The sequence below is a fragment of the Mustela nivalis genome (assembly GCF_964662115.1).
Source record: "Mustela nivalis genome assembly, chromosome: 18".
Classification (NCBI taxonomy): Eukaryota; Metazoa; Chordata; class Mammalia; order Carnivora; family Mustelidae; genus Mustela; species Mustela nivalis.
The window spans coordinates 5561836-5585618 of NC_139037.1; the positions used below are offsets into that span (position 1 = coordinate 5561836).

General features: G+C 47.1%; 1 protein-coding gene and 1 long non-coding RNA gene across 2 annotated transcripts in view; both read right to left on the bottom strand.

Annotated features, from left to right (window-relative positions):
* CDH13 (cadherin 13) overlaps positions 1-22253 on the bottom strand; it is a 986611-nt gene extending 964358 nt beyond the window's left edge. Inside the window, exon 1 of the mRNA XM_082712008.1 lies at positions 21959-22253. Coding sequence (XP_082568134.1) covers positions 21959-22003 — 45 coding nt within the window. The 5' untranslated portion in view covers positions 22004-22253. The remainder of the gene's footprint in view (positions 1-21958) is intronic.
* Positions 18615-20827, bottom strand: LOC309853671. The gene is made up of 3 exons (XR_014305870.1): positions 20723-20827; positions 19800-19969; positions 18615-18877 (listed from the first exon to the last, which is right to left on the bottom strand). It is a non-coding gene; the product is annotated as an uncharacterized lncRNA (long non-coding RNA).
* Positions 22254-23783: the final 1530 nt, after the last annotated feature.

The following is a 23783-nucleotide window of genomic DNA, read 5'->3' on the forward strand; positions in this document are numbered from 1 at the left end:
CCCCGAATCTTCCAAGTGCTTCACCACTTTCCTCTCCTAGCGAGTCTCCCATGCCTCCAAAACTCCTCTAACTTTGCTTTAATGAGCAGCCTCTGTTTAGGAACGGTTTGGTCAAAAAGAACAACGGGAAAGTGCTCCTCAGTAAGCCTCATTATAAATTGCAGAAGGTTCGTTTCCAACTTAAAGAGAAGTGCATATGGCATAGGATCTTGCAGCAAATCTATTTTCTCCTAGAGGAACGGAGAGCTGACCTCTTGCTGTCCTGGGCAGTGCAATGCTGGGGCTCCAGGTTTATTTCCTTGGGGCACATTCTTTAAGCGGATGAATCTCGGTTTCTTGATCTGTAGCTTGCGGTTGTTTCCCAGGAAATGGCATTTATTGTGACCATTAAGGCATCGGGATCCCTGCCTGGTTTGGATTTATAGTGTGCTGGACACGGTGGGAAGAATGTTACATGCTTTAGTTCATCCTCCTAAGGAGCCCGTGAGATGGGGGTTACCACTATCCTTCCCCTTTTACAAAATGAGGAGACTGAAGCAAACGGAGTTACGGGGTTTGCTAAGGTCATAAGGCAGTGGGCTTGAGAGTCAAGCCCAGGTAGTCTGGTGTCCTTGTCCTTAACCCATTTGTTCTCTTACATCACCCTCTTTCCTATTGTCGCATCTATTCCTTAGGCTTGCACCTGTTTTTGAGCTCCTCCCTAGTGTGTCCAGCATTTCATAGATTCCCCTCACAATGTCCTAGACCCTCAGCTCTCCCATGCAACTTTGATTACTTGACCACAATGACCCCCATAAAAAGAACTAGTGACCACACCTTCTTCTTGTAGAATCTAGTGCGTTCTCCAGGTTCCTTCCTTCCTTACCTTCTAAGGTAACTGCCACTTCCTTCTTGAAATGCCCTCTCTTCTATTTTGACATTATAGTACCCTACATTTTCCCCTTCCATGGTTACCAATCCATCCATCCACCCATCCATCCATCCATCCATCCACCCATCCATCATCCATGCATCCATCCATCCACCCATCCATCATCCATCCATCCATCCATCCACCCATGCATCCACCCATCCATCCATCCATCCATCCACCCATCCATCCATCCACCCATGCATCCACCCATCCATCATCCATGCATCCATCCATCCACCCATCCATCATCCATCCATCCATCCATCCATATATGCATACAGACATACAGTTCACTTAACAATGATCTGAACTCAGATTCTTTGCGACCTTGGATAAGTACCTTTACTTCTCTGATCAACACTTATGCCACTTGTTAAACAGAAATACTAAGAACATAGCTAATAAGATTGTTGTTAGGTTTAGATGAGACAGTAGACAGAAGTAGATCTCAAAAAGGTGCTCCATATATGTTTGTTGTTCCATTGCTAATTTTCTTTTTCAGATGAAATTGCATTGTGTTTTAGGGCTTCCTGCTCGGCAGGGCATCTCCTACTCCTCTCCTTCTTCCCCTCTCCCGGCTCCTTCTCTCTCTCCCTCTCACTCTTTCTTCCAAATATATAAATGACATCTTAAAAAAAAGAAATTGCTTTATGTTTTAATAGTGAGATATACTCAAAATGATTATTATCACACACCATGCAGTGCAAGTATAAGCAGGGGAAATAATGTCAGAATAATCTCTTTATCATTCAGAATCTTTCTTAAAGCACTCTTAAAGAAAAATCTTGGGGTTGTTTCTGGCATTTCTCCCTTTCTTCCCCATCATCCCATTAACCACCAAACCTTCAACACTGGCCCTATCCTTCCCATATACTCCCTGTGACCTTTGTTTGCTCACAAACTGAACTAATTTCTTACCTTGGGTTTTCCCCAGTCCAATCCATCTTCCACCCACAGGTGAATTTTTCTGAAATATCGTTTTCCATTCCCTTCCTTGAAGCCTCCGCTGGACCTCTTTTGGATTTTCCATTCCCTTCCTGGAAACCTATTTTTTAGAAGTTTTCTTCCTTTCTTCCACTTTTTTGTATTTACTGTATTTTTTTTTTTTTTTGTAAGCTTAATACAGGCACATCAATGGAGATTCGTTCACTAGAGGGAGAAAATCACTCACAAACCCATGACACAGACAAAACCACAGTTAGGATTGGATAACCCCCCTTTCTCATACATAGAGACTTTTTCTGCTTGTAGGATCCTATTCCACACAGAGTCTCCTGTTCTGTATCACTTCTCAGTAGGCGATTTCTCCACGCCATTGCTGTCTTCATAAAATGCCCTCCTCACAGCCTGTGCAATATTCCACCCAGCCACTTAGCCAGTTTCCACTCGCTAGAATTTAGCTCATTTGTTGAGCACTTAGGAGACTCGGGCGCATGGCAAATATTCCACACATGTTGATTATTGTTATCGTCCTCAATTCAGGCAATCACCTATAATGCAGGAAAGTATTTCTATGTGTCTTTTTGTATGCCTAGCTCTGTTTCTTTAACTTCTCAGAGGTAGATTCCTGGCCCAAAGGGCATCACTGTTTTTATGCCCTTGGATCCTGCCTAGAGCGGATGCTAAGAGCTTCCCACCTACCCCCCAAGCCCATATCCGTCTGCCCTTTCCGTTAAAGGGCTGGCCCCATTTCCAGCTGAAAAACTCCACACCTCTTTGCTGATGGCTTTCTCTGGGGCCAGAGTCCATACCCAGAAGTCCAGTAGTGCTTAAAATCAATGCCACATGGAACAGCCCAAAACAATGCCCACCCAGATTTGTGGCATAGAGTTGGAGCTCCCATGTCCCTCAGGTGGGACAACTCTGATGTGTCCTGCACTGGCTCCCAAGGATCCCAAGGGGAATTAGGTCCAAGCAGCCACAGCAGCAACGGGCTGAATAAAAGCCACTTCACGTGGCCACCCTCCCTTCCCTGCTTCATGTCCCCACCCCCCACAGCTTTCCCTGGATCACCTCCCAGATGAATTAACTGCACTCAAATCCTTTCAGAATCTGCTTTTGGGGGAACTAAGACAGAGACTGTGATACTTACAGACAAATGGCTAACAACCATCATCTGCTAAATCCTGTCTATTCACCTCCTCAAAGAACCAACTGCCATTTCCCAAGGGTTTATCATTTGCTCAGCCAGGATTTTACAGGGTCGACGGGAATCCCCCTGGCTGCTCTATCAGGTAGACGTCATGACCTTCATTTCATAGATCTGAAAGCTGAGGCACAGAGATGTTAAGCCACTTGCCCATGGCCACACACACCTCCAGGGGCAGAGCTGAAGTCCAAACCAATTCCAGCTTCCCCCAAGGTCTGGGCTCCTAACCACCATGGGTTACTGCCAGGCGCTGCCCTGTAGCAGTAGTGAGATCCTTTGGCTAAAATAACACTGATACTATTAATAGCTGCCATCTCTGTAGCCCTGATCCAGTTTCACACTGTGTTCACATTTATTGTCACCCAGAACAGCCTCCTTGTTCCTTCGAATATGCTAGGAGGACTTTTGCCTCAAATTGAACTCGTGCTTCCCTCCAGCGTGTCACACCCGCCCCTTCCTTCTCTATTTCTACCCGCTTTGGTCTTGATCCCACACCATTTTCACCTTACTCTGCCTGTATCTTCTACTGACATCCTGACTCTCCCTCGGACTCAGTTTCCTCATCAGTCCATGTGGACGATGGTCAGTCCCATCTACTAACATTGAATGAAAGCATGTAGCACAGCACATGCTTAATCAAAGATAGTTAGCAGATGGCATCTACATAAACAACTGGGCCTACAGAATTCCTCCTCCCACCGCCTCCTGGTCCTCAGCTGACTCTTTCATTTCTTTGCCCCGCATTTCCCAGACCATGTCAGGTCAGGCAGCACTAGTAAATTAAAAATCAGGTGTAAGGAATCAGAAAAACATTACCCAAAGCTTGTAAACATGGCCAGAATGACTGATGGAAACCCTCTGGATATCACTCAGGGACAAAGGTCACCGGCAGATGTCTAGGGGCATGTGCATAGATCATCTTGTTGTTTGAAGGCAGTCCCCAGACTTAGTGAACTTCCCAATTACTTGCCAATTTTTGTCCAGTAGAAACAAAAATAATTTGTCTAATGGAACAGATAACCCCCAAGGTTTAGGCATGTCCACATTAACTGTGTTTTGTTTCCTAACTCAGGAATCTCATCCTAATATTTCTTTGTCAAATTGCTCAGAAATACCCTTAGCTTCTTAAATGCCCTTTGAAACCATCATAGCATCTTATGAGTTTCCTCATAAGTTAATGAATTAATGTTTGTATTTACCAGAGAGTCACGGTTTTACCTTCTGAAAAATTATACACGGATAGTAACCTGCTACTCATTCTCTTTTCACAGAGCCAACTTTGGATTGTGGCTTCTAGAATGGGATGGGGTAGAGACAGTCATTCCTGTCTGTGCTGGGTGAGCTCGAAGCTCGGCAGTGAGACCCGGTGTCCTCACACTTACTCCACTGACATTTGGTTTGGGACAATTCTTCATGTTGGGGGCTGTCCTGTGTACTGTAGGATGTTGAACAGCATCCCTGGCCTCTACCTACCAAATGCCAATAGCTCCTTCTCCCCCACTTGTGACAAGCAAACATGTCTCTAGATATTACCATATGACCCCTGAGAGGCCCAACCGCCCCCACTTGAGAACCACCAGTTCAGACTATATTTCACAAGAAAGAATCATGGGCAATATTGGCAAGATCAGCAAAGACTCATAATGGCACACAAAGAATTATTCTGGATGCACTTCAAAACCCAAGGGCTATGGAACCAGCTCTTCTCAAAGAAGTCACTGCAAGGTCACTGTTTGTCATTCTTCCCTGGGGTCAGTAGTCCCCACAGTTTCAGCAACTGCAGCCTCTGCATCTGCCTGGTTCACCCTGGAAACCTTAGTTCAAAGAATAGAGCCTAGAATTTAGTCGGTGCCGATTGCGACTAGGGCTCGGTAGGTATCATAAGTACATACAGAACATACACGTGTGTTTATATGTATATGTTATATATGGGCATATACACATATATCTATTATAGGTGTGTGCATGTGCTATATGCGTATACATCTGTGTGTATGTGCATGTGGTGTGTATGTATATGCATTGCCTGTACATATATACACATACACACATGCATATAAAATCAAAGGGGCGGCTGCTAAGTCAGATGAAATATAGCAGAATATGCCACACTAAACATGCCATTTTGTCAGAAGGATTATTTTGAGCTGAAGGCAGCTGAGAAAAAGCAGGTGCAAGAAAACATTACTGCCTCTTCCTATTTGCCTATAAACAAGACCTGAATATACGTATAAAGGTGTCCCTCCTCCCCTTTACCAAGAAGGAGAGATATTATTCCCTGCAGACAACATCAGATCCATACCAATGGAGAGGACACTGACTCAAACCTACATAACAAATCTCATTCATGTTTTCAATCCTGTTACACCCTCACTGGCCTCCCCATACCTTCCTTTCTCTTATCTTTAGCTTAAGACGGTATTTAAACTGGAGTTCTAAGCCACTTCTGAGAGTTTCTCATTTTTTCCCTGGATATCTACCATGTACACATGAGGTATATATAGTAATAAGCTGGTTGTTCCCTTGTTAATCTTTCTTTTCCTTAAAAAGTCTCAGATTAAAAACCCAAGATGAGGTTTGCCTCCCCTAGACAAACTTCCCAAATGCTGCCTCTCTCACCACCCCAGGTCTTCCGGTCTACCTATGTAGACCACAGCTCTCACTGAAGGCATCCTGTGAACACAGCTCAGCGTCTCCCAGAAGTAAGAGCTGTGACCATAAATGGGATAGAGCAGAACCTTCTGGCCTCCACTCCTGTGTTTCTTCAGGGGAGTGTAGTTCCTGCCCCGACATATGTTTCCCTCCTTCACCCAGAACACCACCAGAAAGGTCTCTCTTTCCCCCACAGCTCAATGGAGAAGCAGGTTTCAAAGTGGAGGGAGCATCAGAACCCCCTAGAAGGCAGGTGTGTGAAGACATGGATGGCTGGGTCTACCCCAGAAGCTCTGATTTGGTCGATGCTGGGTGGATAACTGCCTTCCTCATAAGCTCCCAAGCGATGCGGACACTGATGGTCCTGATGGTGAAGGCCCAAATTCTGAGACGCCAGGGTCCACAGCTTATTCCCACATTTATCCTGTGCGTCTCCATCTCATGATTCACTCCATGCAAGAGCTCCCTTAGCCCTGGGAATTTAGGAAGAGCATTGGGGATGTAGCCTTGGGGAGCCCCTCTTTGAAACTCAAATGCACAATAAAGTCTCAGAGACATTCAGTTGTGAAAAACAAAACACAACCTGCTTCATTTCTATGGGTAAGTCCAGGGTTTCCCAAAATATGAGCTAACGCAACCTATTTTTTTCCAGAACCTTTATTAACATCTCATGGAACCAGTACCCCTTCAGAATATACTTTGCAAACGTGTTGGAAAAATCATACACTCATGTGGCTTTGTGTAATCACCTGTTGCTACCTGGGAGGGCTTTAGGAATCTAGGTGGCCCAGCACTTTTTGCTACCCTGAGGCCAGCCACCTGGGGAGCCAGATCTCAGCCAGAGCCTCCTAGCTCCTGCCCCAGCTCATGTTACAGCTGCTCTTCCAGACTGGAGACCTGGGAAGATATTTATAGTCCCTCAGCTTTGTCTTTATAAATCCTCACCCTCCAGTACCATAAACAGGCATCCTGGGGCCGGATCCAGGGGCAAGCCCTGCTGCCCCTTCCTGCTGTGCTGTGCTTGGCTAATGGCTTCATCACTCTGCATTTTAAACATGAAAGACAAGAACAAATCATCAACACAAGAGTGAAGGCACAGAGGAATAAATCTCATGTTTACAGAGCTTGGAAATCAAAAGATGTCTGGTGGGGGAAGCAGGTGCTGAAAGGGGAGTGTTTCTGGTGGGGGTGGGGGCCTTGATTTGGAGGGGCCAAGGGCCAAGTGTAAGAGCAAAAAGCTCCCTTCCCTGCCTTAGACCTCAGATTCCTCTTCATTGCCAGGCTATGAAGTCTTCATCTGAACCAGCCAAGGGGTGCCAAACATTCTGGTTAGTTTGGATGAATCCTTTCAGCAATCTGGTATCAACTTGAGTACAGGGACAATTAGTGTATCAAAGAGTTCTCTCCCCCTCTTCCACTTCCTTCTCTCCCAGGTCCTGAGCCACGTAAGCTTACTAGTTTTAGAAGTCAACCACACACTAACACACCTTCTGACACACACTATGACCCTGTGGTCTCTGGGCCTTGGTGCCAATACCCTACACCAGACCCATCTGGGCCAGAGGAGAATAATAACCAGTGAGCAAAGAAGGATCTTAATCCACTTTGCAAACCTGTAAAAGAAAAGTGAAGAACCATTGCCCTATTTCTGATGAAATAGATGCAATGATGAAATAGATGAGTAGATGATGAAAAAACCTATAGCTCTAGTCCACTAGTGTTGCTTTTAATTAATAAAATGTATGAAATTAAAAAAAAAAAAAAACAAAAACAAAAAACGGGAGGGTAGGGGAATGAAGTGACCTGGTAGTGGGTATTAAGGAGGGCACATGATGTGATGAGCGTTGGGTGTTACATGCAACTAATGAATCATTGAAAACTACCTCAAAAACTAATGACGGTCAGGAGGGACTAGCTTTATATATAAATATTCTAATTTTAAAAAGGAAAATGTATTTATATATTATTTCATCATTAGAATTAATTTTAAAAACAAAAAAATGACATACCATATGTTGGCTAAAGGAACATAATAAAAAAAAAATGGACTCATTTAATAATAATTTAAAAAAATATGTGAAAACTATTATGCTTCAGGCCCAGAACTGCCTAGGTCATTTGCCAGTCCCAAGTTCCTCCGTATACACCTGCCTCGGTTTTCTGATCACTGAAATGAGATTGAATGATAGGGCCCTTCTGAGGAATAGTCGGGTTAGTGTAAGGCAAGAGAGTAGAAAGCCACTAGCACTTACTGAGTGCCTGTAGGAGGGCTCGGGATGGCCACAAGAGCCCTGAGGTTGGACCTTAGCAAGCTTAGGTTGGCTTGCTTTTCTGTTGAATAACAGCTCTGTTGAGACAACAGCCACATACTATAAGGTTCACCCTGTTAAAGTATGCAATTCTGTGGTTTTTAGTATATTCACACACTGTGCCACTATTATCACTGTCTCATTCCAGAACATTTTCATCACTCCCAAAAAGAAATCCCATGCCCATTAGCAGTCACTCTCCATTCCCCACTCCTCCCACCCAGGACCCTAGCCAATCAATACTCTACTTTCTGTCACTATGGATTTGCTTGTTCTGGACAATTCTTTCCATTTCATGGAATCATACAACCTGTGGCCTTTGAGACTGCTCAAGTTTGAATCTCAGCCCCAGAGCTCAAAATCTGTGTGACCTTTATCCAGTTCTCCTGGAATTTCTCCATCTGTGGAATGGAATTAAAATCATAGTAGATACACCATAGAATCTTCAGAAGGATTAAAAATACTAATTAGTACATCTAAAGAACTCACACAGGGCCTAGTTCACAGTAAGCACTACTTAAATGTTAATCTCCGGTACTACTATTATTACCTGTATGCTGTTCCTCTGTCCCAAAGCATGTGGCTGGTGGTGGGAACCCAAAAGATGAACAGAGCACAAAGAACACAGCTCTTGTCCTCCCCAGCACACAGCCTGGTGGGGATTATATGATTAAGAAACCCCAGCTTGAATGAATACAGTAAAGTCCTATCATATGCACATTTAACTAATGGAAATCCAGCTCTTCCAGCAAAAAGAGAAGGAAAAAGAACAATTTAAATACTGCAATTAAATTCTGCAAAATTATATCTCCCTATAGTCTTTATTATGCACTGTCCATTACAGCATGCATTATACGTTGTCACATATTGATTACAGTACAGGGATGCGTATGCAAAACCACACACATGGCAATTTAATGGGCAACTTAAGATATTTCAAGGTTAATGATAACTCTATGTTTGTCTTCAACCTTGACTTTATAATCTAACCCCTGAGTAAAATGCAACTCTATTGTGTGTCGACAACAGTAGCAATTCAGAATGATTCCAGACTAACTGAAACAACCAACAAGTCGTTGGCTGAGGTGGGCTTCAGTGGGTTCCAGTTGGTCAACACCCATTCGCCGAGCACAAGCTCACAGTCTCATTGTGAAAATAAGCCATAAAAGCATCATCACAAGAGGTAGGTGAGTGGCAAAATGGGGTTTAATAAACAGATGGAAATAATCTCTTGCCATATATTAGTTGACAAGACAGGCAGATAGATACCAGAAGGACTGCTTTCCACACAACTCATCACAAGACACACATTTCTGCCTGTTTGTTTGTACTGTCTCTGCCCCAACCAGTCCAGAAGCTCGCCAGGTTAGGGACTTTGGGTACATTGCTTTTATCTGTATTCCCAATGCCTAGAAGAGTGTTGAGAACTCAGTGGGGGGTCAGTAAGATTTGTTGGTGAGCGACTGAATGAGGGTAACTATTGAGACAACCTCCAATTTTCCCATCTCACATCCCCCAAACACCCGCAATCTGCTCCTCCAACCTCAACCGGCTCATTCCTTAATTGTTTGTAAGTAGTGGGAATACATCCATGTCAAAGATGAGGCCCAACAGTAGCATTCCAGGGCTTTGGCATACTGGTACCATCTAGTGGGAAAGAGAGTATCTGCAGGTAGGTGCTAAACCAAACTCATCAGGTTTAAAAAAAAAAAAAAAAACAAAAAACAAACAAACAAAAACACAACCATAACCCTTTCCTTTAAGATAAGATCTACTGAGAAAGTTTACAGTAACAGATAACAGAGGCAACTGGAATGTCTTCTAAACTACGCAGGGCGTATACCGCCAGCCCAAGCACCTGTCACTGCTCTCCATTTTTCTGCTCAGGACTTTCCCAAATCCATGGTGATTCCTCCAGAGCTGCAAAGGTTCATCAGGGAAGCACAGAGAAATTAATGGTGCCAGGGGCCACCCTCGACCAATGGAAGATGGGCCCAGCGGACACACATCTCAGTGTCCTATCCCGCAAAGGGCCTCTTCAGAAGCAAGTTTTATACCTATACTCCGTTAGGGGCCGGAGCGGTAATGAGCCCCAGCCGCCCATGACCGTGACCAGCTCAATGACACGCTCTTTGCTGGCTTTCCTTCTTTCTTGTTACTCACTTCTGTGTCTTAGAATCATCTCTCAGATTAGCTCCCTGCCTCCAAGCCTATCCCCAACACTGTTTGGAGGAATATAGCCTAAGGTACAGTGTTTAACACCAATACACCTTTGGGTGGCAAGGGAGCCTTAAAAATTGTAATACGAATAATTACTATAAAAGCTAAATTATATATTTTAGTAGTTGTCTCAGAATTATGTTCCTTAATCTTTACCTTGATCAAGGTTAACCTGGGATAATCCCATGATACTATCTTCCTAAAGAAGTACCACATTCTCATGGTAATGGCAGCCCAAAGAAAACATCTGGTTCCGCTCTCTGGCCTTGACCCTATCCCAATTTGAACAACTGGTGAGGTGGCTGATGGTTTTGATTGAGGCTGACAAAGTACAGCCCGAGGGCCAAATCCAGCTCTGCCTGTTTTTCTTAATAAAGGTTTATTGGAACAAAATCCAACCCATTTGTTCACAAATTACGTGTGGCTGTTTTCATGCTACAGTGATAGTGTTGAGTAACTGCAAAGAGACATATATTTATCCTATAGATATATATTTATTCTCTACAGAAAAAGATTACCTACCTGCACTTTAAATCATTGGTTGCCACATTTATAGAGTCCCAAAAGCAAAATTTCAAGAAAAACAAAACAGAGAATAGACAAAGTTTTGCCAACAACACTTCCCCACTCTATTTACCCTGATAAATAGAAGACAAAAATGAGATAGGCAGTTAGTTCATTAACTTCTTTTTACAAACAATAGGACATTTCATCCCTAAAAAGTAGAAAGGTCATTGCGTCAGAACAGTGAATTTTGTATCCCCAGAGAGGGCTGTGGATAAACTCAGAACAACTGCCTATCCCATTTTAATGGTTTTACGGCACCATCATGACTCAAAATTATTGTACTAACTTATTTTTGCTGTTTATTGTCTTTCTCCCCCATTAAAACGTAGACTCCATGAGGACAACGACCAGGGCCGCCCACCCAGTGTAAAGCACCATGCTTCAGAACCATGGTCCATCGGTCACTATTTGTTCAATGAAGGACTGAGACAAGAAGTGTGCCGATTGGGGTGCACAGGGGCAAATGTCCTGAGAAAGGCAGACATGGGAAGCCACCATGCGGAGCGGTAAGGCCTGGGTCCAAGGGGAGGAGTATGTGTACCCACCATAGGGATATCCAGCACAGGGGACTCTGTGAGCGCGCCCCGCTCTGCTCTGTCGCCAGGGGTAAGATAGTGACAGGCACATGAAAGGCATTCAACAAATGTTCATGGACTCAATGGCCAGCCTGACTAAAGGCACTTACATTGAATTAAAAAGAGGAGGGAAAAAAGAAAACTCTTTTGGTAAGACAGGCTGTGTATTTCTCATTTTCTCTGGACTAAGGAAAACGTTATTGGAGACATTAGCACTCAGGATACAGTGGAACTCCTTGGGACCTGGGGAGGAATGCCATCCAGGCTTAGAGCTTAGCGGCAGGCAGGAGACTGCCGGCAAATTTCCTCCTAGAGAACGGACCTGCGCTGGACCCTGCGGAGGAGCCACACCCTAAGTGAGTCGTGCCTGGCTGTCTTAGTAAGCTGGCCATTCTTGCTGGGGGAAGCATGTGGTATGGGTGCGTCATTTGCCCCTGGTCGAACACAAGGACTTGGTGATAATGCAAAGAACCCTGGGCTACCCCAGTTGGCAGCCATTAAGCCAGACAGGAGACCTAGGTCCCAGGCCCACGTTTCGACACCAGGAATTCAAAAATGGGATGACTACATGAGCCATTTTGACTCCAGGAGAATCAGAAAACAAAACAAAAATCACAGGAGAAAATCCCTACATCGTTTGGGGGGAAGCTTTTATACATGAGTGAAATATGGAGGAATATGTGCTCATGCACAGGAATCAGAAATAATGGGTTCAAGCCCTGGTCCCAGTTCTTAGTGGCTGGATGGCCTTAGGCAAATGACTCAACCACTCTGAACTTCTTTTCATGGTGTATAAAATGAAGATAAGAACAGTTGTCCCTAAGGGTTGCAATGAAGATTGGACATGATGTATGCAAGTGGCACATAGCAATAAATTGTACAGTACATTTGCTACATGTATTTTGATACATTTTAAATCAGAATCGTAAATTCTCATAGTACTGACATGTATACCCACACACGCACTGCCCTGATAAAGCCTCTGGGGAAACAGTTGCTGACAAGATACATCTAGAAGAAGAGATCCCACCTGATCAAGTGATTTTATGAGGCATGAAATCCTCAGGGGAAGGATCTTTGGGGAGCCACCAATATGAGAATTGGCAAATCCTTTCCCAGAGGGCAAGCTTTATTGTTTTTAATGTCCATGCATTTTAAATACACAAGCATTTTTTCCCTTCTGAGTTAGAAAGATGATCAAGGCCGAGGCCTCCCTGGTCCCTGAGAGCTACAAGTTCCCTTGGAGCGCAGCGTGTGGAAGTGAATACCACCAACGCTCCCTTAACATCCAGCATTTGCTGATCATGGATGAAGTCCCAGCGTATGCTTATTTAAGCAAAATCCTGCTGGGCAGGTATAGGTGTTCTCTCTCCTCGTTTAGACACCGGAGGAAAAAGAAGAGGAAACGCAGCGTGCAAATGGCCAGGGCTCAGACTGACTTGCTAAACCCTCAGAAGCCTCCCTAACTGTGCTAAGCCACCTTCGATGCTTGTCCCTCTGAGCCCTCGAGGACCTCAGGCCCTCATTCACTTCCAGCGCCTTCCCTGGTCAGGCCCGGGTATGTATTTGTCTCTGAATTCCAGGACAGCAGCATTCCTGGCACTGGGTAGAGTGTCGTAATCGTGGGAAGAAAGGAGGAAAGACGGATGGAAGGGGTGGCGGGGAGGAAGGGAAAAGGGAGGGAAGGCGGGCGGAGCCTCCGTCCGGCAACGCTGTTTTAGTCCCTGTTGTTTCCTATGGTAACAATCACCAAGTTCGTATCATGTCAGCTATTTCTTTTCTTTTTTTTTTTTTTTAAGATTTTATTAATTTATTTATTTGAGAGAGAGAGAGAGCATGGGGGGGGTGGCGGGCAGAGGGAGAGGGAGAAGCAGCTTCCCTGCTGAGCAGGGAGCCCAATGTGGGCTCATCCCAGGGTCCTGGGTGAGGACTGCCTGAGCCACCCAGGCGCCCCACAAAATATATTTTCTTGTTTCTTAATGGCTGCCCTGGGAAGATGGCAAGCCCCACGAGAACAGGTCTCTATGCGCGCGTCGCTTACCTATAAATTCTCTACGCGCCTCAGTAAATGCAGACACCTGAGCACCCCTCGCCTTCTGAGGATAACATGCCTGTACCACTTCTTCTTTTTAAAGAGAAGCCGGTTGTTAAACATTTACCAGCATTCCACTTCCCGGCACCGTGGGGAAGGTTCTGCTACTCCACCTGGAAACCGAAGAGTCGCCGAGGCCATATCCGACATGCTGAATTGAGGACTTGTTAACATTTGCAAAGTGATTGCAGAAAGTAGTAGATCATTATTTGCTTCATGTAAGAAATATTTCTAGTGCTGCTGATTGAATGTTCAAGAAACGATTAAAGGGCTTGGCAATGTTTCTCCCAAATATCTTTTGCATGAAAAGCCTCAGAGATTGGTTAATTATAGAGGCTACGCATCAGTCTCTCCAGACAAGGGCATTTCCAAGCCCCCACGGTGCCCGTCCCAGATGCGAACGCGCATTGGCTCTGTGGGCAGTAGTGTCGCTGGGGCCTGGGACGCCTCTCCTGAGGGCCATTACCGCAGCCCGGCTGACACCCCCATGGAAACAGCCCTCAGGCGCTGTTTATAACATCGAACACCTGGGTTCCTCATTCAGGCAACTGGCAGGAAGCTGCCAGTTGATAGAGTCAGAACTCAAGGTTGCCCCTTAACCCCTCCCTGGCCCTTGCTCTGACGTCTCCCAGCCCTGCCAGGTTCTGCCCTAAATGTCTGTGGCATGCTCGGAGCGGAGCATCTTTCCCTGGTCGGCACTGCCACTCCCATGATCTCGGGCCTGGTCTGGCCTCTCCCCTCTGCTCGTACCCAGCATCAGTCCGTCTGCTAAACTGCAGCCAGGGTGACCTTTCCAAAATGGAAACCTGACCTTGTCACAGGACCCCCCTCCCCCTGTTGCTTTCAATGGCTGCCCATTGCTCCAAGACAAACACCGAAATCCCTGTGGGGGCAGCCAAAGCCGCAGTGGCTCTGGCACCACTCAGCAGCTCCTGGGATCCTCCTCCTTCCGCTAAGCAGTATTTCTCCCCGCACAGACACTTCCCCCAGGCTGGGCCTTCTTCCTGGAATGCTTTTCCCTGCCTACATCTTCTGCAGGTCTGTTGTCAGTAAGCCTCACTACTCCTCCAGACTGCGGCTCAAGCATCAAGCTATGAAGGAAGGCTCCCAGGACCTGCATCTGAAGCTGATACCTTTCCATATTCATTTGTTCTTTCGTCCGTTTGTTCATTCATTCATTCATTCATTGTTTGCTGAAGACCTACCACACACCAGCACTCTTCTAGGCCCTGGGGATACAGGAGCAAACCGGTCGGACAGTAATATGTGCTTTAAGGGAGCTTATATTTCAATGGAGAAGACAAGGCACAGATGAGCAAAACACACTAGTCAGCACACCTCACACAACTGCATTTTCATAGCACTCCCCTGTTTTGAATTATTTCTGAACTGACAGTGACCTCCCCTGCCAGGGGCTCTCTCAGGATCGGAGCTCCCAAGAGAGCAGAGACTAGGTTGGCCTCACGAGTAGCTGTAACCTGAGCAGGTGGTCGGTCCTCCGCGACATCACAGGTATTGACGGACCCCACTTAGTCCCCAGGTGAATCTCCCTGAAGTTAAGTTACTAGAGTGCTTGGGGCTTAGGAGGGACAGACGCTAATGAATGAATCTCTCTTTCGCTCCCCTGCCCTTAGGGAAGATTTCCTGCAGCCCCTCTGGCTGTAATTCTGAGTCCGAGCAGGAGTCAGCAAACTTTTTTCTGTAAAGGGCCAAATAGTAAATATTTTAGGCTTCGTGGGCCATATGGTGTCAACCCTATTGTTACAGCACAAGCTCAGCCACAGATAATTATATAAATGAATGGGCCTGGCTATGGTCCAATAAAACTATTTAGAAAAACAGGCTTCAGGCAAGAATTGGCCCAGACGCCACAGTTTGCAACCCCAGATGCCCAGAGCTTATGCCATTTGAAGGCAGAGCCTGTGTGGCCTGAGACGGCTCTGGGTTCTGCTGCTAGGGTCCAGCCACTTTCTGCAGGTCCTACGTTAGTAGACAGGAAGATGACCACAGAAGCTCAAGTTTGGGCATTTGCAGGTACCACCTCGTACAGCCCATGGAAAAGCCGTTCCCTGCCACCCTGAGAGGAAAGAGACTTTGGCCTGGAGGCCGCATAAGGCAAGGATGGGAGCTGCCACATTCCTTGCAGGGTCCCCAGGCTCCTCCAGAGGCTGAGCTCATTTCCTGGCCCTGCCCAGGCATGTGGCAGGGCTGCCCTCAGCTGAGCAGCTGCTGCCCTGCACCCCAGCCCGGCCTACACTCAGCTGGGAGACACAGGGGCTTTGTGCTTCTGGAACAGATTGGGTGACGCTTGCTGGGGCCTTTGAAATGAGACATGACATGTCAAAACGTGCCCATTGCTAATGCTAATTTTCAGGAATTTGACTTCTGTTGGCAAGTGACAGAGAAAAAGCAATCACTTTTTTTTTTTTTTTTCTGGTATGTGTGTGTAATTATGTTTACCCTGATCTTTGGGATCTGAGGCTATGGAAAACAAGTGATCTGAGGCTTACCTATTGGTAGGGGCTGGGTGGGCGGATTAATCTAGTATTTGTGGAAGCAGAGGACATTAATTCTAGCATTAGCACTCTGTGAAGACCATGCTGGGTGTTAACTGTTCAGAGCAGTTGTAAGAACATCACACGAATTCCAGTTGGTGGTAGAGGTGACAATGTCCCGTGTATAAAAGTACTCCAGGCAACAAAGCTACGGAGCTAACACTACCCTGAAGTTGTAAACGCTCTGAGAGCTAACTCAGTGCTCCCGGAGTCTCCTGCAGGGCTGAGGACGAGACGTTATTGTGAGGTTCTGATGATACTCACTTTGTTGGTGAGCAACACTGAGGGAATGACAAGGCCCAGACTGTCGCTGTACTCCAAGGGTACTGACGCTCTCAGTAGAACACGTGGCACAGTGCACTGGGGCCTGCCTATTATCCAGTACTCCCAGAGCCCCGTGACTGCGATGTTTGGGGTGCACCAACCCTCTGGTGTACCCACGTCGGCTGTACTCAAAGCTACAGTGTGTCACTTCTCTGGGTGTAACTATTACTCATGGAACAATGATCTGGGGGTCTCAGTGCTCTGGGCACTCCTGGTCACCCAGTGGCACTCTCGGCAGTAGCAGTGTTCTCAGGACGGAGATGTGGATCCCCCCGACCATGTTCTTCCAAAGCAAGTCTCAATCCAGTTCAAACACAGTGATCAGATAGAGGCTTGTCCCTTCCTTTTCAAGTAGCCTATCACTAAAAACTTGACTGTATCAATTTAATTAAGCCTCAAAATTTGTGAAAGCAGAAGTTCCCAGCACAAATGGCTATGGGGCAAGTGGGTAAAGATGAGTATGGCTGGTTGGATGAGTAGTGGGGACTGGTAGGGACTGTGGCAATTTACAGAGCCATGTCCTTCCTAGAGGGGCCAGTAAGCCCTCTTTGCTCTACCGAAATGTGGCCAAGTGGGAATGAAGCCCTAGGAGTGCCCAACCTTCTGAGATTTCAGGAAATGCAAGAAACCTGTTGTTGTTGTTGTTGTTTTTAGATTTATAATTTGCCACTTTTCAAAACATTTTACCAAATAAGATACATCCATGAGCTACATTTGGCCTGGGGCTGCTTCTTTACCACCTCTGCCCAGAAGCCAGAGTTGCAGAATTGGGATGGAGGAGTTTTAGCCCCACCAAGCAGATATCTCAACGTTCAACCTGCTAAGTCAAAGGGTGACCCACTCACTAACGTGAGCCCTGGCTCAGTCTGTGTTTCAAGTCTGAAATGTCATTTCTCCTCTCTAGCCTGCCCTTCGCTGCTTCTCTCAGTAGAGAAGGAAATTGCTTTCTACCCTAACCCAGCATAAAGTCACTACTTGACGCCTAATGAAGGGGATTCTACGGTCCAGCCCATCATCATTTGCACTGTCTGCTCAAGGAGGCATAGTCAGGCCTGGGATGCCTAGGTAGCTACAGAGGAGACCGGCAGCAGGGGACTGTATTGGCAGCATCCTTCAAGAGGATCAGACTCTCTTAGGCATGTGGGCACCTTGCCCACAGCTACGTGGAAACAATGCCAAAACCACTGGTCACTTGATTTGATTCTGTCCAACTGATTATTGTAATCGGATGACAGACATATTTCCCTCTCCTTTTCAACTGGTGATGGAGGGTGATGGATCAGGCTCATGACTCATTCTTCGGGGCAGTTACCTAATGGGGAAGATTATCTCCTTTCACAGGCAAGCTGTGCCTGCCTTTTGGCTGCCTAAAGAGTAAAACCAGGTCCAAACGAAATCAAATGCCAGGAAATTTCAGAACTTCCCCCCATCTCATATGGCATTGTCTACAAAGGTCTTTCAAATGTTCCCTGCTCTATTACTCAGAGTAAAACACAGAGTAATACTCAGATACACAGTTGCAGAATAAGACAGAAAAGAACCAGCTACAATGGGGAATAAAGGAGGAAAGAAAAGACCGAAGATACTCAGAGCAAAATGGCGGGACTTCCCCCTGGGGGAGCGTGGAGCAAATACTTGGGAATGAGGGACTAAGTGGATTTTGATGGAACTACTACTACACTGAAGTGCTTTAAAATATAGAAGCTGTAGATTCAGAATTTTGTAATGCTGTGAATGGAGCCCTCTTCTGGAGAAATTTTTCAACAGGTATTGAAACAAGATCAAAACACACAGAGATGGACCTCCACGGGCAGAAAGAAATAGGAAGCACTGTGGCTATGTAGCTGATGTGACTGTCACGGAACCCAGAGTTTGCCATTTTCCTTCCCTTCTACCTCAAAGAAACTAACTGGGCTCTCCAAGCAGCTGTCTTTTTGGAAGGAGGGAAGGGGAGAAGGGTATTCTCAAGAACCTAGCTGTACTCTCACCCAAACAGTGACGCTCAGGCTGAGAGTGCGCGTTCCCGTGCAGATGCTGATACTCTGTGTACTGTTACTGGGGACATCGGTTTGCTGGGCAATTCCACTGTCACACATAGGAGATACTTCTAGAAGGAAATAGGTTTTATTTAATGGAAAACCCAAGGGCTAAAGATAGAAAAGGAGAGCAGGGAGGGAGGCAGAGCAGAAGAGATTAGCTAAGATGACTGTTGGGCTTTTAATATAGACTGTGGCATTACATAAACCCCAGATCACATATTCAGCCTTGCCGTTTATTAAATCTCTTTGGGGACTTGCTAAAAAAAATGGTTCAGACATGTGAACTCTGCCACTTTGATTCTTTTCACAACTTATGTCTCTGTTTCCCCAGTGCTTTTGAAATCTTCCTGGCTGTCCCATGTTGAAGCCATCCCAGGGCAGGGGGTGCTCTCTGCTGCTCCTCCCATCGTATTTTCTCCTGATCAGAACCGTCTGCAAATAAACACTGCCCTTAAGATATAATACATGATGTTTCGGGGGTACTAAAAAAAAGAACACTGAATCTCATTTGAAGTCCTGAAAATCAAGATTCTGACCCCAACAAAGAACTCCCCATTTTAAATCAACATCTCAGAATTCTGTGGAACATTTTTGGTCACTCCCAAGTAACTGCTCTCTAAACCTGAACCACTCCCTAAAATCCTAATTCTTGGGGGATTACTCATTCATTGTTAGAACTTTTGGCTAGTTGCAAGCGATACCCAAAGATGGGTGGGGGGTGGGAATCATATTTACAGTGTAATTTCTATGTTGGGACTCCTTAATCTGTTCCGCATTCATTATTTATCATAGCTAAATGCCAGAGGCCACTTCTGGGACAGCCTTTCCCAAAACACCCCAGGGGAGAAGAGAGGTGACTGTTCCTTGACTTTGCCAGCTTCCAACCATTGTTGTTTAGAATCCTTCCTCCCCCTTCCAAAATGCCTAAAACAGCAACCAGCCAATAAACGTAGAGATTGATGGCTTCCAAAGCCGGACCCAGAGTATTACAACTGCAGTGGAAAAACACGTACATGCTTGCCTGAACACCACTTAGGACCAAGTGACTAATTTGCTTTATTACATTGTTTTTCCCTTTCCTCTGTTTTCTCTCTGCCTTGAAAAAGTTTTGGTTTTGCCTGTTGACTCAAAAGCTCCAAGACTTTCTCCACTTCTCACTATGACAGACAGAGCTGTGTGCACTTATATCTCTTGCCGATCAAGTGAACTGCACCAAAACGATTTCTCTGCAAGGTGCTGTTGCAACCAGGATATCAATTAGTGTCCTAATGTGGATGTTTGCTCTGATTATGCATGACGATCTAAGAGAGAAATAAGCCTCAGAGAAGAGGCAATTCAGTTCCCGGTAGAACCTCTGCTCCCCCATGCTAAGGACCCGAGTGAGCTGACAGCCTTCAGACCCACCTGTGCCATCTGGGCCCGAGGAGAGAAGACACACCAGTTGCTTTACAAAAGGTATCAAGTGAGAAGTCCCGCGTGCACCGAGATTGCTGGGTGCTGCCATGCGGTCCGCCTTGCTCAAAGGGACGCGTCACTTTGGCAAGCCCTGGAATCCTAACTGAGGTCCAAGCATGCTGAGAGAGAGAAAAGGACCGTAAAGTCCCCCGGGAAGGGCTGGGGTAAGTGCTCCCAGATGCTAATGGTTCCCAGTGTGCCAAGCCTCATGATAAATGCATTATCTAGGACATCCTGTTGAATGCAATTAATCTACCTGGCAATCCCAGGAAGGTGATAAGATTATTTTACAGTGGAAAATCAGAAAGCTCAGAGATAGTCAACAACTTGCCCAGGGTGGTACGACCAGCCTAGGGTAGAGAGGATCTGTCCAAATCAGAGGCGTCCTCTGAACCACCCTACTAAATGGGGATAGATATACATGCGTACAGCCTCAGGGACACTCAGACTCCAGAAGTCTGGAAAACTCATTCATGGCCAGACATAGGATTTGTGGCAGGACTTAAGGTTACAGAGACCCCCAAGACACTCAGCCAGCAAAGCCCCAGTGTTAGAGAAGTCAAACGGCGCAGTCCTGAATGGGGGCTGTGTATTCAGGCAAGACAGAAATCCTAAGTGGGGGAGGGGCTCAACAGTCCAGCACCTTTCCCTGCCCCCAGGCACTGGCATCCACCCGCTAGCCCCCACTTTACTTCATTGCCATGGTCACTGTGTTCCTGGGACACTGGCCCATGTCCAAAGTCTAACCCCAGCATGGATCTAGCAGTGGCCTCCCTTAGAAGGCTGCCTCCATCTCCACATCCCAGCCGGCCCTTGCCCGGATCCTAGCTGCCTCCCCACCAGCCCCCTCTCCCCACCACACACACACTCGCGCATGTGCCCGTTCCCTTGGCACTCAGGAGTCCTGGCCAGGAACTCAACACCCATTCCTAGCACCCAGCGACACTCCCTGTCTCCTTCGCTCCTCTGTCTGGCCCTGCCTTGATCTTACCCACCCACTTGTAGGCTGCCAGCCCAGCCCGAGCCCCATAGGCTTCCCGGGAGGCCTTGGGGGACTGGGTCACAGTGCTCTCAGAAACCACAGGCCCCAGAGCAGGGCTGGGCGTGCCCCTCAGCCGCCAGCACCTCGGTCTGGCCTCCTCGGAGTACTGCTTTCCGGCACACAAACTTCCCGAGATCTTCCAGATACAGAGGTGGTTGCCAGAGAACCAAGTCTCCATCGCACCCCACCCCCCACCCTCTCCCGGGTCACCGGCCCTTCCCTCCAGCCTCAGCGCTCCGAGGGTTAACAGGCAGCTGCAGCCCTGGTGGGCAAGGCTTGAACTTTTCTCTGCGCTCCGCGCCCGCCCGGGAAGACAGCAGAGGCGGCAGTCGGGGCTCGGAGCCGGAGCTACAGCTGGCTGGACAAAGGGGGCGCGGGGGGCTGGGGCCTGCGTCCCGGCGGGGGGAGTGTGGCGGGGGGACGCGCTCCGGGCCCGAGGTCGGGAGGAAAGGAGCCCCGATGCGGGCTCGGCCAGAGCCAGAGCCTTTGAGCGACAGCAGCAGCCGGGCTGCAGCGCTAGGCTGGCGGGAGGCGCCTTCCGGAGCGCCGTGGGGCTGGGCGAGGGGGCCCGGGCGCCCGGGGAAGTGGGCGACGCCAGGCCGGCCTCTCCAGCCCGGCAGCCGGCGATCCGGACCGGAGCCCTGCTTCCCCGCTCGGCGCCGCGCTGGGGGGGGACCGCGACTCCTTTGAGTCGCCTCCAACTGAGTCTTTCTCCAATGCATGAGCCTCCGGAGGAGGCGAATCAAAGTTACCCCACTTGATGTAGGCGAGAATGTCGCCCCTGATTGCAAAAAAAAAAAAAAAAAAAAAAAGGACTCGGGAGCTCTCGCCTCCTCCTCCAAACGTACACACACACACACACACACACACAGGCAACCCGGAGTAAGAAACAGGGGCCCCCTAGGATCCCCGGGGCTGTGAATGACCTCCCTTCAAGCCCCAGGCTTCCTTCGCTGCCGCGCCCCAGAGTCCCCCGACCCCCGAAAATCCCCTCGCCCTGCCCGCACCAGACGATCCGAATGCAGAAACGGGGCGCGGGTTGTGCCCCGCAGCCCCTCTTCCCTACCTGGGACAGGAGAACGCACAGGAGGAGCGGAGTTCTCGGCTGCATTTTGCCCGACTAGAAGCGCCCGGCGGCGTTTTCATTCATGCACTTGGCTGCACTGAGCATATTTTCCGTGGGAGCCAGGCTTTGAGGAGAGGCTCTGCCTCACCAGCCAGCCAACTTCCCAAATAGATCAGCGGCAGCATCACGAAAGCATTGGGTAGAGGCTGATGACCAGGACCAATGGCTTTACAAGACGGATTCCTTCATAAAGCTCCCTCGTTTTGCATGGCAGATACAGGGCGAGCACCTCGCACAGAGCGAGCCCCTCGGAGGAGGCAGCCCGTTTGCTTTTTTGGACTGTTGGGGCCCAGCCTCACAAATCAGGCTGGGCAACGCCAGCCGATTCCACTTTTGCAGAGAATGGAATTGCACCGGGGACTGGCGAGCACTTCCAGCCCAGTGCAAAAAGATTCTCCTTATTAAAATGTTAATAAGAGCCACTTTAATTCCAATAAATCAAATAAAATGACCCCAGCAGTTCCAGCCCTTTCCACGCCTGGAAAGACTTGGAGGTGGATTTTTTTTTTTTTCTTTCTTTCTTCCTTTTTTTTTTTTTCTTTTCCTCTCCTAATGTGGCCCAAGTCATGATGGTGTTTGGTGTTTCCTAGCCATCTCACAAATCACAAAGACGACAGATCAATTCTTGCTTGTAGAAAAAAATCCATCAAGGGGCAATAGATTTTATTAACTGCTCAGGTGAGAGTCTGACTGGCTGCCTATTCCACAAATGTGCATCTGGCACCAGATTTGGAGCCATGATTTAAGGAAACTTTCTTTTTTTTTTTTCTATATGGATGTGATTTTTCAGAAACTCCTACCAATCCCAAGGGACTGAGAATAGTCATGGCCTTTGCTCAAGGGGTTTTGTAAGTGGGGGAGCTATAGGAATTAGGGTAAGAGGGATATATAGGTCTACCTTTCCCAGTAGGAATCTAAGAATACACAGTAAAGATCTCACTTTGTCATTTCCATGCAGCCTCCTTCTAAAAAGGATTTAAGGTATTTTAAAATAAAGGCATTTGTGCAACAGAATTGATGAAAACAAAATAAAAAAAATCCAGTCTGGGAGGAAAAATTCAGAAAACCAAAATGCTTAACAGAAACTCTTATTATATTTGCTCTGATTTGGATCTGAGCTTCCTGGTGGCCAAAGCAATAAGAGAAACATGTAAGTTATATAGTTCTTATTATAGAAAAATGTACACAAATATCTACTGGTGAAATTTATCCCTGGGGCTGAACAGTAGAATACATGTATTGTAGGACATCTCATAGAGCAGGACACTGAGCAATGGACCATGCTGAGATCTAGTGGATTGGGCTATATTCCCAGCACCTGGCACAGGGCCTAGAACATGGAGACAGTCATCAATGTGTGTTAAATAGATGTCTAGACCTAATCAAAGTGGCAGGGGGTGGGTGACAGAGAGTCTGGAGCCATACTGCCTAAGCTTAACCCCCAGTTCTGTCGCAGATAAATAAATTACTTGCACTTTCTGTGCCTGTGTTTGTTCACTAGCTAAATGAGAATATAAATCATACTGAACTTACAAGGTCGTCCTGAGGATTAAGTGACAAAATGACCACTCAATAAAGGTAAACTGATGCACTTTTAAAAATTCCTTCTTTGCCAGCTATTTAGTCCCAAGGTCACCTCGCGTGTTCCCAAGGTCACAGACAAAGCTGTGGTGCTATCTGGCCTCCTTGCTGCATTATCTAGCGCTGGCCCAACAGACGGCACTGGTCGCCCAATGGCCTCCAGAAAAGCCCAGGAAAGGTGGAC